Genomic DNA, 17,742 nt, shown 5'->3' with positions numbered 1-17,742 from the left:
AAGCAAAAAAAGGTAAATGAGAAGATACACGTGGGCCAAGATAAGACGACTAAACAATGGTTGTGCAAGTTGTAGTGCATGAACTGTTTGTAACCAACCACAAAAAGTTAAATGAGAAGACAAACAGGGGTGAAGAGAGCAGACGAACACTTCAGAGAAGAAGAGGAAGAGTGTTATAGAAGACAACAGCGTAAATAGACAGAGAAAGGACATCCAGGGGATTGAGACTGAGTCACAGAGACTGATACTCCAACAGCAGGAAGAATGGATCATACAAGACATTGATCCATTCATGACAAATATGGAAGTGGAATTTCCCCAAAAGTAGTATAAAAGTCTGAGGAGTAAAAGGCCTCCTCAGATGCTGCCTGCATTAAGCGTGAAGTATGCCTGATACCCTAACAAGGGGCGCTTGACAGCATCTCCAATATTGCTGGTTAAAGGCTAGATTATAGAGCTTTTTAGCTTAAGCTGATTTTAAGTTTTATTTTATATTTAACTGCTTTGTATTGAAACCAATAAAACAAGCATTTTTATTGTTATGATTGCCTCCTGTGAGACTTTATTTATAACTACGAACTGAGCCTCAAAAAAAGAACAACCACAAGGGAGTCTTCTACGTCATTCCTGAAGGACTTCAACCTCCTGGCGGCTGAGTTCTTTATGGATTAGGCTAAATTTGACTAACCTTACCCTATCTGAATAACCATAGGGTTAAAGGTGTAAGATAAAAGGTCACACCGACTAGCATAGAATATGCTTCAACTAAAGTGCTAATGAATGTAAAGCAAATCAGCAAGTAAAACAGACATTAAAATAGTCATTCCAAAACTCATTTGATTTTCCCCATGTAACAGAAAAAGAAGCAGAATATCCAGGCTGCACTTTTCCAGATAAAAGTGAATAGGAACTGGGGCTGACAAAAATAAGGACTTGTACACTCTTTGCATTATTCATTGACTTCTGGATAAGTGCAAATAAATAATGATTCACGAACATTAAAAAATTGTAACAAACAAAGAAACAAACACCTCAAATGTGACCTATGTCTAATGTTAATTTTTTGTCTTTTTTAACTTGACAGCCCCAGTTCACTGCTGTTGTATGAAAAAAAACAGCCAGGGCATTCTGCTAAATAACTTTTTTGTGTTCCATAGAAAACATAGTTAATGATGGAATAAAGTTTATTATTGGTTGAAAGGTTCTCTCTATTCCTTTATTACTCACACTGAATGTCCAGCATCACTGATGACTCTTGGTAGCCGTGTTTGTTCTGAGCTGTACAGTGGTACCAGCCTCTCTGTGTCGGGTCGGTCCTGTCGAAGGTAAGGGTGTCTCCAGTCTGCAGCTGCTTCAACTCTCTTTCACTCTTTCTAGACCAGGTGTAGTTCACTGCTGGATTTGCATCACTTCTGCAGGTCAGAGTCACAGAACTGCCCTCCAACACCGAGCCAGACGGAAGCACAGAAATTGATGTGTTTTTAGGGGGATCTGAGGGGAAACAAATACATTGCCACACAATACAATTTACAATAATATGATTACCAAGTCAAAACTGATACAAAGCATCACTTACACTGAACATATAATGTGATGTTGTCCTGTGCTGTTTTGTTCTTGTCCTGTAGCTGGTAGGTTATAGTGCAGGTGAAAGTGACTCTGTGGTGACGGTGAGTAGCAGTGAAGTTCAGATCAGAGATGAGGAGCTCCTGTTGTCTGCTGCTCTCACTGAGGGGGATTCTGGGAGTGAAGCTCCATGTGAGAGTTGGTGGAGGAGAGGAGCAGAGAGTCTCAGCAGAGCAGCGCAGACTCACAGAGCTCCCCTCCAACACCTCCTGATCCTGATCCTCATACAGCTTCACTGTGGGTTTGGGGGGAGACTCTGAAATACACACAAATACAAGATTAAGTATACTGACAATAATGGCATGACAAATATATTTAAAATATAAATTTTTAACACATTCATTTAAATGAAAAAGGACTCAAATCACTCACCAAAGACATTTACAGTGGATGTGCTTTCTTTGTTGCTGTATTTCAGAACACTACCACTCTCAATCCTAAAGTAATATTTGCCATTATGATTTGAACCAACATTATAAAAGACAGTGGTACAGTTCTTCTCATGTAGTTTTCCAGTTATTTCCCCTTTAAAGTGATTAGAATTGGGAACTCTAGAGTTAAACACATTATTTTCATCTCTGAACCACTGTCCTGTAGCAGCACTCTCAGTGAGGTATTCGTCATATTTATCCGGAATCTCAAATGTACACTTTATAATCACACAGGATCCACTGAGAGCGTCAATCTTCTCTGGCAGACTGATGCTGAAATCTCTACAGCAAACACCTACAACACACACAACACAAACTGTTAAAGCACACAAAAAAATGTACAAGCACATTTCCATCCTTAAACACAAACCCTTTATTGACTATACATTTCAGTTTACAAATAGACCTCATTTACATTTCAGTAAAAAAAAAAAAAAAAAAATTATATTGCATTAAAAGCAGAGGAGAAAATCAATAAAAAGCCTGTGTGGATTGATGACGATAGATGCTTTAGACTGAATCAACACCAGAATAATAACATGGCAAAAAGTCAGACTTGATTTTAAATCAAATGTAATTTGATGTTCAACTTTCTTTATTTTACATCTATGAATTTGGTCTTTAGTATACAGCTTGTATTAAAATAAGGTAATCAGATTGTTACTTTGCATCATGTTACATGTAACACAACAGACCTCTATTAATTGCATAGTTGAAAAGTATTTGAGAAGCACTACTGTACTTATGATTATTTATACTATAGCGGTTCTGTTAAGACCGAATACTTGCGATTACTCAATTGCATTTACAAGAAATACGCAATACTTTTTACTCCATTACAGTTTCATGTAGACTTAAAAGTACAAAGTACATTATGTCAGTCATCATGGCTTAAATCTTTCCACAATGATTTAAAAATAAAATTTGTTATTCTTAATTTTAATGTCACTAACAAGCCAATCAATCATGCTCACATAAGTTTTAGTTTTCTTTTAAACAGCCAATGAAGTATTTGCATAAAAAAATTAAAAAAAAATCTCTATACTGTCTCTTAATTGTTTTCAAAAGTCAATTGAAAATCTAAGAAAGGTATATTTTTACTTGTAAGTTTATAAACCTAGACACTTTTTTACTTTTACTTTTTTTGACTCAATTATTAATATTTATTTATTTATTTATTTATTGGCTAGGTACTTAGACGTTTAATTGAGTTATTAAAAATACACAGAATCTTTAACTTTAGTACTGTTTCTCACTACACTACATTTACACCCAATTAAACCATTTAGACCTATACACAACAGATTAAAATACACTAATCATATAAAAACACATTCATCATGATAAACATTTTAGCTGTTTACTTCATCTTACAAATGTCTCATTAAAGACATTGGTGAAGGTAAAGAAGAGATTCACATACCTTGTAAGAGAAAGACAAAAACACAAACTTTCTCAGCAACACCCATCTTGCCATTAAAAGAAGGTTAAACCTAAGTAAAGGCCAAAAAAAAAAAAACACATTCATGACAAAATGATACAAACAACACATTTCAAAATTGTTATTCTGGAAAGATTTTAGGTTTTAAGATTTTATGATTTTTCAAACAAATAATTTTTCTCATATATCATGAATCATCTGAAGCAAATAATCTGTATTAAAAAACTGAAGTAAAAGCAGTTAAACTTTACTTGATGGTGGTCTCTATATGGGACTGATTGCACAAAGAACACAAAAACTGTTTTATGATATGGTTTCTCAAGCAAAAAAGGTTGTTCTGACATCATTGCTTTTCATTGTGGCTAGTTGTGAGTGATATTGGAAAGTTGTCACAAAAAGGATATATCTCAGATAAAGTAAATTGTACTATTACACAAATGAGTGCTTATAGAAGCAGTTGTCTATGTTTCCTACACCTGTAGGGACACCGGTTCACAGTTTTGTTGTGGGAACGTGATAATATGTCCTGACCTCGAGATCATTCTGAGGGAACGACTATGAGGTTCCCTATGAGGGTCCTATGAGGGAACAACATCTATTTTGAGTGGCCACGAGTTTAATGTGTAAACAAACCTGCATGACATAGCAACCTGGGATTATGAGAAATGGATATTTTTAATCATTTAATATTTTGTCAATTAACAATGACAAAAAAAATTCAGCATAGACAGCAGCATTCAAAAGTTTGTTATTATCAATTAAGAATATGTAAGAACATACAATAATATAGGCCTACAATAACACATTTTATGGTAACACTTTAGAATACTGTTCCTTCATTAATGAATAATGACCACGACCACGAACGTGGTTTCGTTGACCACGAAAGGGAACTACTTGCTCTAAAATAAAATTAATTGGCTGTTTAAAAAAAAAGTTAAACTTATGTAAGCATGATTGATTGGCTTGTTAGTCACATTAAGATAAAGACTTTTTTTTAAATCATTGGGGAAAGATCATAATGTCTGACATAATATTATGTATGTTGTACTATTAAGTCTACATGAAATTGTAATGGAGTAATAAGTATTATGCTTTTCTTGTAAACATAATTGAGTAATCATACAAGCATTCGGTTTTATAAATAATAATATAATACAGTAATGAAGTACTATTACTTAAATACTTAACAACTCTGCAATTAAACCATTTAGACCTATATACAACAGACTAAAATACACTCATGATATAAAATACACATTCATGATAAATATTTTAGTGGTTCATTTCATCTAACAAATGTCTCATTAAAGACATTGTTGAAGGTGAAGAAGAGTTTCACATACTTTGTAAGACAAAGACAAAAACACAGACTTTCTCAGCGACACTCATCTTGCCATTAAAAGAAGGTTAAACAAAAATGATACATCACAGAAATTATATAAACATACATTCAAAATTGCCATTCTGGAATGATAAACCAAAATTCTTCTGCATCATTTCTAAATCATCTGGAGCAAACCGTCTGTTTTATACAGTAAGTTCTGTTAAGCAGTAAGCAGTTAAATCTGGAATCTTAATGGACATTTGGATTGGTCGCACTTACTCTGTGAGGAAGCTAAAATAGTGTAAAGTTATGCTTTCTCAAGAAATAAAAAGCAGTTGTTCTGAAAGTGACTCAGGTCTGTATTTGTTTACATGTATGAAACATTTTGAACGTCAAGATACTGTGTCTTAAGTCCATTTAGGGATCTGGTCTTAAGTTTCAATAAATCATAAATTATTGAGAGAATGAAAACACAAGAATAAAACAAGTCAAAATTAATCCATTACTTGCTGAGCTGTAGCCTATTGCTTCTTATAAACTCAATTAAGGAATAAATTACTAAGAACAGCTGCTTTATCTTGAAGTGTACAGAATAAAATAATCTAAAACAGAATGAGCACACCTAAAAATATCAAAACTAAAGATTAGGTCCTAGGCTATGGGATATTAAAATACTTACCAGAAAAGGCAGATAAAAGTTGGAGAAACCCTCTGAATATTGATTTATAAAGAGTACAAGTGATCTGCTGTAACTGACTAGCCTACTGAATGAGCTGTGCTGTGTGAAGAAAACAAGTAGCTCACTGCTATTGACTTATTATCTTTCCATTTTACTCAGCAGTGGCAGAACCCAACAATAAACATCTTGCAATCTATGCAAAGTATTATTACGCACAATGAACAACAAACATCTAGTTTCCGGTTACGTGTGAAAAGGCCAATTGGACTCGCTTGATTATTCTTTCCCAGAGCCGTTGAAATTTAATTATTATTTATTTTATTGAAATATTATGTCATGAAATATATTTAACGGCTTTGGTCTTTCCATGACACTGACAGCATGATTTGTATAGCGTCTCGAGTCCAACGTTTCAGTATTTCTGCTTATGGGCTGCGTATGAATTACTCCTTTATAATAACTCAATAATTTAACATTCAAATATTTTGACTACTTAGACTGAAATGAACGTGTCAGTCACGTCCCCATGATCATGCCACTTTGCACCAGGACCGTTTCATTTGAGCTTACAGCCAGGGCGGAATTTCACTGACGGACGGATGTGAGTAACGGCGTATTATGTCCCTTGCGCTTTTATTTTTCTTCTGTCGGGCCGTTTGCTAATTCTTCTGGTTCCCTTTTACATGTTATCGATTTGTCATTTGTGTTTGTTTATTTTTTTTTATAAATTCAATTGTATACCATCATTTTCCATGCGAGAGGTTTTATTAAGTGCGCATTTTCCATCGATGGAAAACTAGCAGGCGATGCTAGCAAGCTAAAGCTAGCTGCGTTTCTGTGACACACAAGGTGATCAAATAATAACTATTATTGTTTACATAATTATCATCAATTAAATAATCCTCGACACCTTTGTATTACTACTACTAATTTCTTTTGTAACGGTAATGACATTCTCTTCTCAGAAAGACTGAGATGTTTAGCTAACGTTAGTTTGTGTACTCTGTTGACAGGTTTACTTACATTAATATATATATATTTTTTTTACTTAACATTAATGCTTAGTTTCATAAGGTGTTGCATAAGATAATATGTTAGCTATTGTTATATATATATATATATATATATATATATATTTGTTACATACTTTGGTTATACGATCCCTCTCTCTCTGTATGTATGTAACGTTATATATATATTAGGATGTTTATGTGTCCTTTTTCGACTAGGGTTAGAGCTAAACTCTGCAGGACAGTGACTCTCCAGGAGCAGGGTTGGCTCTTGCCATAAATCCATATATTTCAAGTGCCTGTTTTATTTTTTACAGTCTCTGTGCTGCAGGACCAGGATGAGGATGTTCGCAGTTTCACACAAGACGGCCTTTGTGGTCGATCACTGCCCGTACATGGCAGAGTCCAGCCGGCAGCTGATTGAATGTGACATGCTGACCAAAAGCCGTTCACAGGGCGTGATTCCTCTGGCTCCAGTCTCAAAATCTCTCTGGACGTGTGCAATTGAATGCTCCATGGAGTACTGTCGAATCCTGTATGACATTTATCCCACCAAGAAACTGGTAAGTGTATGGAAACTGGCGCTGTTTATAGGTATAGTCGCTATGAATTTGCTGTTTTGTATGGAAAAGAGCTGTGTGAAAATTCTTCAAAAATGCTCTTTTTATGTTCTACGGTGGAATAAAGTAGGATATAAATTAGGAATTAATTGTGGTTAAGTAAATAATGACAGAATTACATTCCTGTTTCAACTATTCCTTTAATGTCTCTCAGGTGAACTACATTGTGAGCGATTCTGAGGTTCACATCTTGAACAGCTGGAAGCAACAAGATCAGAGCACACAGGAGGTAAAACGCACATCTGTCACTCAGCAGGTCCACATCAAGCACCCTTCTTGTACCAGAGTACTTTGAGAATTGTGTTGAATTACTGTTAAGTGTATATCTGTGCTGTTTGTCAGCTGATGGCTGCATTGGCAGCTGTTGGGCCTCCAAACCCTCGTCAGGATCCTGAATGCTGCAGTGTCCTGCATGGGCTAGTGGCGGCAGTAGAATCACTGTGTAAGATTACAGAATATCAGCATGAGGCTCGTACTGCTCTGATGGACACGGCTGACAGAGTGGCCAATAGGGGGCGCATTATCTGTCTCACCAATGCCAAAAGGTAAGCACTATACCTGTATATATTAGTCAAAATCTGCTAGGGGGTAGAACAATAGTTTTTAAAAAGTGATTTACTATTATTTACAACATGATCTGCATTTTCATGGGTTTAAATAAAAGTGTTTTTATTTTTTATAAGAGATAATAAAAACAACCACTCCTTTCCTGGTAAAAAAAAAAAACCCTTGATTTTTACAAGTCAGTAAATTTCACTGAGTACTTGCCGGCTAAGAAATAAATACTTATTACCTTACTTTCAAATCCACATCATTTGAATATCACAACATCGATGTCTATCACAAAAATAACGTGTACAATACACAGTAATGGAGGTCCAGCGAGTACACGCATTTCCTGGAAAACCCACACTACTGGATGTTTTGAATGTGTCATCGCTTTACGATAACGGAGAAAATAATGACCTGAGCAGCTTCAACATGCTGTCTGTCAGAGGCGATAACGTACGTAACACATATCACACGCGAGTATACATTTGTTCTAGCCTGGCTAACGTCAGACCTCGTCTCATTGAGACGTGGTCTGGGAACCACATGTTGATTTTCTCGTATTTGAGGCGTGGTTTACGAATGCCCAGAGCCGTTTATTTGGGCGCTACGAATGTCTATCAAATGCGCCTGTACGTAGCTCATAGCCAATCGTTTCAATTATACCAGATGACGTATTTAGAGCGACAGAAATTCGACGAGGAAGAAGACGATGGGTCAAAGATTTGTGTACACGATGGCGTTCAGCGACTATTGCCGTTTGTGCAAGACAAACATGAGGGTAGAAGGTACATATAAACACTCTACAGACATGTTTTTATCAACAAAAAAACCCCACAATTTATTTTTAAACAAACTGCTTCGGTGTGTCGCATAGACGTCGTCATTGTCTTGCTGCCCCCTCCCCGTTCTGTGATTGGTTCCCTTTTTGAGGGGAAAATCTGGTCCATGGTGTCCAGGCTGCCTAGCAGCGGGAATAAAATCGCGCTGTGCGCAAGGCAGCATGGGGAAACCCAGGCTACATTTGTTCTTTAATCGCTGAAAATGAATCGGAATGATTGGAGAACTGAGTGAAATACGTCACACTTCATGCTAAAGAAAATAAATGCCAATCCAATTGAAAAACTTTGCCGGGTAAGTGAACATCGTTTAACGTGTTGATTTAAATACTTATATTAGAAACTTGACAGGTGATTTTTATAAAAATGTAGTTTGAATACTATCTTATCAGTTGTTTAAAAGATTGATAAATTGTTGTAAAATTTTCCAATAAAAGATGATACTTTTTTTTTTTTTTTTTACATGATTCATTACACATTTAATTACCCCTTAACAGATCAGATATCAAATAAATGCTGTTATTTTAAACTTTCCATTCATTAAATTAAAAAAGATGTATCTGCATAAATATGTATAATATGTTTCTGTATGCATATGGACTTTTGTCATCACAGGAATAAATTACTTTTTAATGTAATTTAAAATAGAAAACTATTATTTTAAAATGTAAAACATTTCCACAGTATCACTGTTTTTACTGCATTTTTCAGAAAATAAATGAACATAAGTGACTTCTTTCTAAAACATGAAAAGTCTTACGACTCCAAACTTTTGAATGATAGGGTGTGTATATATATATATCTGTCTCTCCCTCTTAGTGACACTCATGTCAGAATGCTAGAGGACTGTGTGCTGGAAACCATTCAAGAGCAGAATAAACTGGCAGCTGGCTCTGACAGGTCAGTTCTGATACCTCTGAGTGCTGGAGTCACTTTAATTCTCACTCAATTAGCAGGCTCGTAATCTTACCGGTTTTTTTTTTTTTTTTACTGTGCAGACTGATGCCAATTCAGCAGTGTGAGCTTGTGCTGGTCCACATCTACCCGCAAGGTGATGACACTCTGGTCTCAGATCGGCAAAAGAAAGAGGTAGCATCTCTCTCTGCATTACTGCTAAATGCAAATACATTTTCAATGGGATTTTACTTAATGAGATATTTTCTGAGTTCTGAGCCTTGAATCAAATGAACCAGCTCCATAATTGTTTCAGGTTCAGTATTAAAAAGAACTATACTGCAAATTTGTTGTCACTATTGTGTAGTAATGTCTCTTTGTCTTCTCTGTGTGTGCAGCTCTCATCAGTGTTGAGCAGTGAGGTTCACAGTGTGCGAGCTGGACGCTATCTAGCCTGCAAACTGAATGTGCTGGTTCAGCAGCACTTTGATTTGGCCTCAACCACCATCACAAACATCCCAATGAAGGTCAGACTGACTGTCAAACATTCTCCTCTCTGCCTGTCTCTCTCTTTCTCTCTTCATCACTTGTTTGCACTATATTGGTTGCTTACACAGCTGCTGTTTTCATGGTTTATTGTTTGTTTTGCTAGCCTACATTAAATGTCTGTGAGCAGGTCAGTACTTTACAAGAGCTACTATTACTTATCCAGATCAAAACCCCACCCCCTCATCCAGCTCTTGCTAATCTCTGATTATTAATGGGAGCTTCAAAGATTTACATATTATTACATTTAATTGGGCTGTACTAATTTTAACTTTTTCCTAAGCACAACTAATACATTTGGATAATACTGTTGTATGTTTACAGTGTAAAAAAATATAAGGCCTATTAAGGAAAGTAGTTTTTAAAATTATATATGAAATATTATTCATTAATTTATTTAATGTATAAAGTCAACATGAAATCAAAATGTACCTTATTTAGTTTCCTAATGCACATTCCTGGTCTTATTATGCACATTATTAAAAAAGAAGAAGAAATGTTTACACTTTGTTTGAATAATACTCTGCCTTGAAATTACTTTTGAAATGATTTTGCATCACTTTTGGCTACTCTTGTAGGTAATGCAGATTTTTAAAATCTTGTCATTAGTCAATGTTGTAATTTAATGTTGGTCAGTCTTAAATAAGAGAAGTGTTTTTATTTGGATACATCAAGAAGCTCTGAAAAATAAGTCATATTTAACAATTCTGATTCAGATCCTTCTTAATGGTTCCATTTTAGATTTGTACAGAAATCTAAGGTACATATAAAATCATTCTTGCAAAAAAAGTGTTTACACACACTGTTTTTAATCATCTGCGATTCAGTAAGTGAATCAGATTAATGCTGTAACCATTCTGGCTGATTTATAAGACTTTTTGAAACACTGAACAGAACCAACTTGTTTGGATCACAATGATTGATATCCATTTTTTATGATCCAGTCAATTCTTAATGGATAGGTCCCACACCCTTTTTGTCTTTTTGAACAATAAGTTTGACTTTAAAATTCATCACAGCAGGGAAGTTAAATGGGTTGCGAAAGCCATTTCATGTTGACTTTAACAGAATTCTAAAGGAATAATTCCACACATCCATGCTCTCCAAAGAGTGTAGATTAGCACCCAGCTGGATGAACAATTGACCCTCTAGATCCCCTTTCAGCCCCCAGACTTTTTCTCTATCGGGGGTATTTCTCTTTTGCTTTTGCTATCTCTATCTCTCTCTTCTTTCTGGGTGATGTATTTTGCCCTGGCTGGGTGTGGCAGGATGTGAAGTGTGTTTTCTTGTTCTGGTCGCTTGTGTTTTTAAAAGCTGCAGGTCCCTGCAGAAACACACAGTAGTTTTAAGACGTGTGTTTGAGGCCAGTGACCCCAGGGATGAAACGTCCTGCTCCATGGAGTCCACCCGTCTCTGTTCTCCCAGTCCTTCTCCTTTCTTCTCCTGTTCTTAATGTGTGTAAGCTCTATTTGTTGCTTACAGTCTCTGATCTCCACAGCATATGAACCAGCTGGGAGACTCCGAGGCCTTTGTGGACATCATATCTGTGAGGGCACAGTTATTTTATAATCTGTGCTCTTCAAACATGAAAGCAGCAGTAGATTGTGATGTGTTAGTAGTGTAGAGACCCAGCTGCTGATGCGTATGTGTATTTGTGTGTGTATGTACATGTGTGAGAAGGAGGAGCAGCATGCTAACACTTCAGCAAATTATGACGTTGAGCTTCTGCACCATCGTGATGCACATATGGAATTTATTAAGAGTGGTGAGTAAATCAGTCCTTTGCATCAAAAATCCTCACTGCATGAATCATCTGGACATTAGACCACAGCATCTGTTATCAACCTTTATAACGCATTAAAAAAATGCAAAAAAAAACCCAAAAAACAATTATCACATTCCGGGTCAGTTTTGGCCCATGGAACATAAGCCTATAAAACAATTATACATTATATTTTCAACAATAAACATATTGTATCTGATTATTAACCTCCAATCAATGAGTGAATATAAAGACATTTCAAAGTTTTACATGTTATTACTATACTTAACACTTTTTATTAATTAAATATTGAGAAAGTCTTTGAAATTTCAAATTGTATCAAGTAAAAACCTTTTTATCAATGTTTATGAGATTTTTTTATTTGAATATAATATACCGGTGATCAATTATTTAATTAAAGGGATAGTTCATTTAAAAATGAAAATTCTGTAAATTCATGTACTAAATCTGATATTGTTATGTGGGAAAGAAAAGGATAAATTAAGCACAATGTTACTCATTTTTGTGTTTATCTCATGTGTAGGTGATTTGCACATGGCCGGCAGCACCAGCAGAGACAGTGGGCTGAAGGAAACCGTCACACTCAAATGGTGCACTCCACGCACCAACAGTGTAGGTGAGTGGAACTCTGGGAAATGTTTTCTTCTTTCTGCCACATGACAAATTCATGATTTTTCTTTCTTTTTGCAGAACTGCATTACTGCACAGGGGCGTATCGTATTTCTCCAGTGGACGTTAACAGCCGGCCATCTTCCTGCCTCACCAACTTCCTGTTGAACGGTGTGTGTGTGTGCACAATCTCTCTGCCCCACCATGCATTTTTTTCTTATTGAATATAGTTTCACTCATTAATATTTTTGGTAACAGAAGGAGAGAGGCTGGGATATGAAACTGTGGAAGTACATGCTTTATTGTATATTTTCCTTTTGTCTTGGGTCTTCCCAGGTCGATCTGTGCTACTAGAGCAGCCCCGCAAGTCAGGGTCTAAGGTCATCAGTCACATGTTGAGCAGCCATGGAGGAGAAATCTTTCTGCATGTCCTGAACAGCACACGCTCAACGTTGGAGGACCCGCCCTCCATCAGCGAGGGCTGCGGTGGTCGAGTGACCGACTACCGCATCACTGTAAGCTCAACAAGCACTGTCTTTGACCTACTGACTTGTGCTGCGATCACATAATGTAGTGATAACCATAATTACGTGTTTCCAACCTGTCAAAAACATGTTTGTCTTTGTCAAATTTGTAATTACAACTTGCTTTATAAACTAAAAACTAAAATGGCAGAAGCTTCAACATTGTGTTAGAGGTACATTAGTAGTGATGAAGCGTTTTGCAGTTCACAACAGCCACATATGAATCAAATTTGCAACTATGAGTGTTGCCAACAAATTTGACGGAAAATTGTTTCAAAAATTTCCTGCATGTGGCTGCAGAGTAAATCTTGTTATTATCTCTTTTCAGGACTTCGGTGAGTTTATGCGTGAGAATCGTCTGACTCCATTCCCGGACTCAATGGTAGATGCAGCAGGCAGAGCTCCAGTGGAGAGAGCCAAATCTCAACTAGAACGACACACACGATACTGGCCAATGATCATCTCCCAGACCACCATCTTCAACATGCAGGCGGTGAGGGACAACAACATCTAAATCAGTGGTTCTCAACCAGGGGGACAGTTTTTGCCATGCATATTGTGTGCATGATCTGTGTGTGTGTGTGTGTGTGTGTGTGTGTGTGTGTGTGTGTGTGTGTGTGTGTGTGTGTGTGTGTGTGTGTGTGTGTGTGTGTGTGTGTGTGTGTGTGTGTGTGTGTGTGTGTGTGTGTGTGTGTGTGTGTGTGTGTGTGTGTGTGTGTGTGTGTGTGTGTGTGTGTGTGTGTGTGTGTGTGTGTGTGTGTGTGTGTGTGTGTGTGTGTGTGTGTGTGTGTGTGTGTGTGTGTGTGTGTGTGTGTTTCTTGGGTATTGTGGTCATCTTTGTTTGTGTATTCCAGGTGGTACCGTTAGCTAACCTCATAGTGAAGGACACTCTAACAGATGAAGATGTGCTTACCTGTCAGAAGACCGTCTATAATCTTGTTGATATGGAGAGGAAGAGTGACCCTTTGCCCATTTCAACCGTGGGCTCCAGAGGCAAAGGTCCCAAACGGTGAGAATATCAAATCAGGTTTCGATTTGTCTTGTTGTATGGCTCTGTTCCAAAACCTAGTGAGCTGCCTTGCTATCTACTACCTACATAGTCAGCTGCCTTCTAAGCATGTTAACTGAAAGGGAGATTTTCATTTATTTTAGCAACAATGCTGCCTAAATAGACTGCTCACTTGATTTTGACACAGCATGTGTGTGTGCATAAACTTTCAAAGTCGTATTAGTGAATACATGTTTACTATGTATGTTGATGCTGATGTTTTATGTATATAGTGATGAGCAGTATCGGATCATGTGGAATGAGTTGGAGACGTTAGTAAAGACTCATGTGGGCACCAGTGAGCGGCACCAACGTGTGCTGGATTGTATCAGTGCTTGTCGGAGCAAACCACCCGAGGAGGAGGAAAGGAAAAAAAGGGGAAGGAAGAGAGAGGACAAAGAGGACAAAACTGAGAAAAATGGCAAGGACACAGAGGAGAAGGGCTGGACTACAGACTCTGAGAGGTTAGTGTTAATGAACAAGATGCTGACCTTCACATAAACATCTGTCAAACCGCAGCTACTTGTAGATTGATGACGGGGGATTTTGCTTTCTTCGTTAATCTCCTGATATGTGTGTTTCTGATGTATACTGTATGTCCTTTTTCTCCTCCAGGCTGAAGGGGGTAATGGAGCGAGAGAAGGACGAACAGAGCGAATGTGAAATCATCAAAGATTCACCGGACTCCCCGGAGCCCCTGAACAAGAAACCACGTTTAGCTACAGAGGAGCAGCAGCCTCCGGAGAAATCTAAAGGTTCACTTTTATGTTTTATGTTTCTTTTTTTTTTTTTTGGTAATCAATCCTCTGTTGTGTAGTTTTTTTGTTTGTTTTTTTATTAATAATAATATTAAATTAAAATATAAATATTAAATTTATTATTATTTATTAAATTAATCACATTGGATTATAGATTTAAATCCTTATTAATAAGAATTAAATATCATAGTGAACAAGAATGTATGACTTCTGGTGAATCTCAAATGCTCAAGAATGCATTGCAACTTTCAATTTAAAAGCCATAAACCTAGCTTTACAAGATACTCTTGGGGAATGTGAGATGTTCTGCTACTAGAATACATACTTACACACTCTAATGGACCATTGTGTGTGGACCTACATGATGTTTTTAATGATCAATCTTTAATGGAAAAAACTAGCGAAGAAAGCACCAGCTACATCAGCACAGTCGAGTTACTTGTACTGCACGTGCACGGCATCAATTTTATGGTCAGAATTAGAAGCTACAAGTCAAGTCAGAAAGATCATCATCCAAAGTGAATGAAAAGGCAAGTCAGAATGTGGCAACATGAGGTACAGCAGCCAATCAGATCTGTGTACGAGTAGAAACAGCTGTCAAATATGGTCTCTTGTCTTGTTTTGCAGGTCCTGTGTCTCTACTCACCCTTTGGACCAACAGAATAACTCAAGCCAACTCCAGGAAGCATCAGGAGTTTGCAGGAAGATTGAGTTCAGTGAATAACAAGGCTGAACTTTATCAACATCTGAAAGAAGAAAATGGGTGTGTTGACCTCATTGTTTGTCTCACTGTGTACCCTGTGATCACATTAATCAGTCATTTTGTGTTTACTCGCTGTGTTTTCTTTATTAGGATGGATGTTCATGAGAATGGAAAAACCACCAGATGATGTGTGGAACACGCCTCTTCTCATCTCTGCAGGATCATTGATTTGTTGAGAGGATGTGATGTGACCTTTGGCATGATATCAAATGATGTTTTTGCCAGGATGCTGGTTTTGTGCCCGACAAAGAAGAGCAAGGCAATGTTTTATAAAGGACACACTTTTTATATGCTTTAGTTTGTACAAAGATTCTGAAATATTCTGAAACAGAATAAAGAAACTTGTAAACAGCGTTAGTCCATGTTTGTATTATGTGTGTGTAGATGTAAATGTACTTTGTTTAATGCAAATTGTCTTCATCCTGGTTCATTTACCTTCCTGTGCATTTCATGGGTGTTCAGAAGGAACAGCTACCTACCTCTGGAAATGTCAAGAGATGGCGAATCAGTAAACAAATGAGAAAAATACACACAACCCTTTATAAACCAAGATTTTTGTTAGCTTTATCAAGATAAGTCCTGTCCTAAATGGCACCCTCAGTCCCAGTGGTCCTCATCCAAGTGGACATTTCTGTGAAATACTGCCAAAAGTTCATTTGGCCACATGGAGGCACTCTTGAGCACCCTTGGAACTCTAAAATGACAAATGGGGCACCTATGGTCTCGTGGAGTTCATAACCTTGTCCCAAATGACACACTTCATTTGCCATTGTTTTCTTGCAGACTCACACTGGCCCCTGTGAGCAAGCATGTGTCCCTTAAGTCCACAAAACCGTACGGTGTCACATTTGTCTTTTTAGGTTTCAGAAGGGCCCTCACACAGAAGGTGCCCTCTTTGTGCACTTCCACCGTTCTTCCCGGCAGTCAAAGCGACATTACTTCTGTCAAAATCTGGACTTTGAGGAAGACCACAAGGGCTAAGAGTGCCATTTGGGACAGGGCCATTGACATCCAGCTATGACTCCTAAAGGGCAACACTTTGGACAGGGCCTAAATCAGGGGTGTCAAACTCAGTTCCTGGAGGGCCACAGCCCTGCAGAGTTTAGCTTCAACCCTAATTAAACACACCTGATCAGCTAATCAAGTCCTTCAGGCTTATTTGAAAACTGCAGGTGAGTGTGTGTTGAAGCAGGGTTGGAACAAAACTCTGTAGGGCTGTGGCCCTCCAGGAACTGAGGTTGACACCCCTGGCCTAAATGGAGTCTCATTTTTGTCTGAGCAAGTAGTAAAAAAAATTGTAACAACAAAACAAGATATGCTTGGGAACAGTTTTTTTTTTTTTTTTTGCAGTTATGTCAACAACACTGTATTTTTGCATAAATTAATACACTTGTGGGGTCACCTCTTTGTGTTGGTCAGACAGCCCACTCTTTATAATGCCTTTATGCCGATAGTCAAAAGCCTAGCTCATGAGTCTTTGAAAAAAGGCTCCAAAAGTGTGTTTACTGGATGTGTAAGCCTTGATGCGTTTTGACTCAGTAATGCACTGAAACAGGAATCTAGCCAAGGACGAAGGAAGTTAGTGTCAAGTTTTCTGACTCCAGTGAGGATGAGGCATTGAGTGTTGATATATGTGATACTAATGCTTGCTGTCATACTCTATGCACACATATCGCGTAGAGGTGAAAGTAATTGTTTGTGTGGGGTTTGGTTCTCGGCATGCAGTGCTCCTTTTCTCAGCAGAACTTTCCACCTCTGCACTGAAGAAGCCTGCAGTCATTGGATTTGAGTGAACTCCATCTAACGGCAAAATAACTACCCCATGACACTCTTTGGATTCACAGTGTCTGCAGCTTAGACTTCTGTTGGGAAGAAGCCAACAGGGAAATCAAGGTGTTTGAACTTAGTCAGGTCTTTAACCAGCTGGACCCCCTCATTAAGCTGAGACTGGGATTGTTCTGATATTTTTAGGACCAGCTTTGTGGACACTTTTTGTTACTGTTGCCAGGCTGAATTTCTAAATGGTAAACGTAAAAAAAAATCTGTTCCTCGGATTCTTAACGTCACAATGTAATAGAAGTAGCAACATATCTTTTCTTCCGTATTGTGACGTACATCTGAGTGAAACAGATTATTGAAAAAAAAAAAAAAAAAAAAAAACTTGCTTCTATCCATTGGTTAAAGGTGAACTAAGTAACTTTTTTTACCTTAACTGAACAGCTTCGGAGTCATTGGAATGGTTATATTACTTATTTCGGGTTGAATGGTGGTCGTTTCGCACCCCCCTGGTGCCCG

The 17,742-nt window shown here is 37.4% G+C and overlaps 2 protein-coding genes across 4 annotated transcripts in view; one reads left to right on the top strand and one right to left on the bottom strand.

Annotated features, from left to right (window-relative positions):
- The window catches only part of LOC311289774 (hemicentin-1-like), a gene marked incomplete at its 5' end in the record, with an annotated part of 39,027 nt that extends 37,020 nt beyond the window's left edge, over positions 1–2,007 (bottom strand). Inside the window, 3 exons of the mRNA XM_084408022.1 lie at positions 1,228–1,491; positions 1,577–1,882; positions 1,995–2,007. Of these exons, the coding sequence (XP_084264148.1) occupies positions 1,228–1,491; positions 1,577–1,882; positions 1,995–2,007 (583 nt within the window). The remainder of the gene's footprint in view (positions 1–1,227; positions 1,492–1,576; positions 1,883–1,994) is intronic.
- Positions 2,008–6,077: 4,070 nt separating this feature from the next.
- ints13 (integrator complex subunit 13) overlaps positions 6,078–17,742 on the top strand; it is a 38,022-nt gene continuing 26,357 nt past the window's right edge. For 2 of the 3 annotated variants that reach the window (XR_014626985.1, XM_084406268.1), the window contains exons 1-15: positions 6,078–6,353; positions 6,832–7,077; positions 7,289–7,363; positions 7,477–7,679; positions 9,342–9,422; positions 9,521–9,611; positions 9,815–9,943; positions 11,643–11,727; positions 12,269–12,361; positions 12,436–12,525; positions 12,691–12,869; positions 13,207–13,371; positions 13,733–13,887; positions 14,160–14,390; positions 14,542–14,681. Coding sequence is in view for 2 of the 3 variants with exons in the window: in XM_084406268.1 (XP_084262394.1) it covers positions 6,853–7,077; positions 7,289–7,363; positions 7,477–7,679; positions 9,342–9,422; positions 9,521–9,611; positions 9,815–9,943; positions 11,643–11,727; positions 12,269–12,361; positions 12,436–12,525; positions 12,691–12,869; positions 13,207–13,371; positions 13,733–13,887; positions 14,160–14,390; positions 14,542–14,681 (1,942 nt within the window). In the remaining variant the exon portion in view is untranslated. Of the gene's footprint in view, positions 6,354–6,831; positions 7,078–7,288; positions 7,364–7,476; positions 7,680–9,341; positions 9,423–9,520; positions 9,612–9,814; positions 9,944–11,642; positions 11,728–12,268; positions 12,362–12,435; positions 12,526–12,690; positions 12,870–13,206; positions 13,372–13,732; positions 13,888–14,159; positions 14,391–14,541; positions 14,682–15,311; positions 15,448–15,537; positions 15,801–17,742 lie in introns of those variants that run through there. The other variant, XM_084406269.1, reaches the window with a different exon arrangement.

The sequence above is a fragment of the Rutilus rutilus genome (assembly GCF_951802725.1).
Source record: "Rutilus rutilus genome assembly, chromosome: 4".
NCBI lineage: Eukaryota > Metazoa > Chordata > Actinopteri > Cypriniformes > Leuciscidae > Rutilus > Rutilus rutilus.
This window is presented reverse-complemented; position numbering and strand designations above follow the sequence as displayed.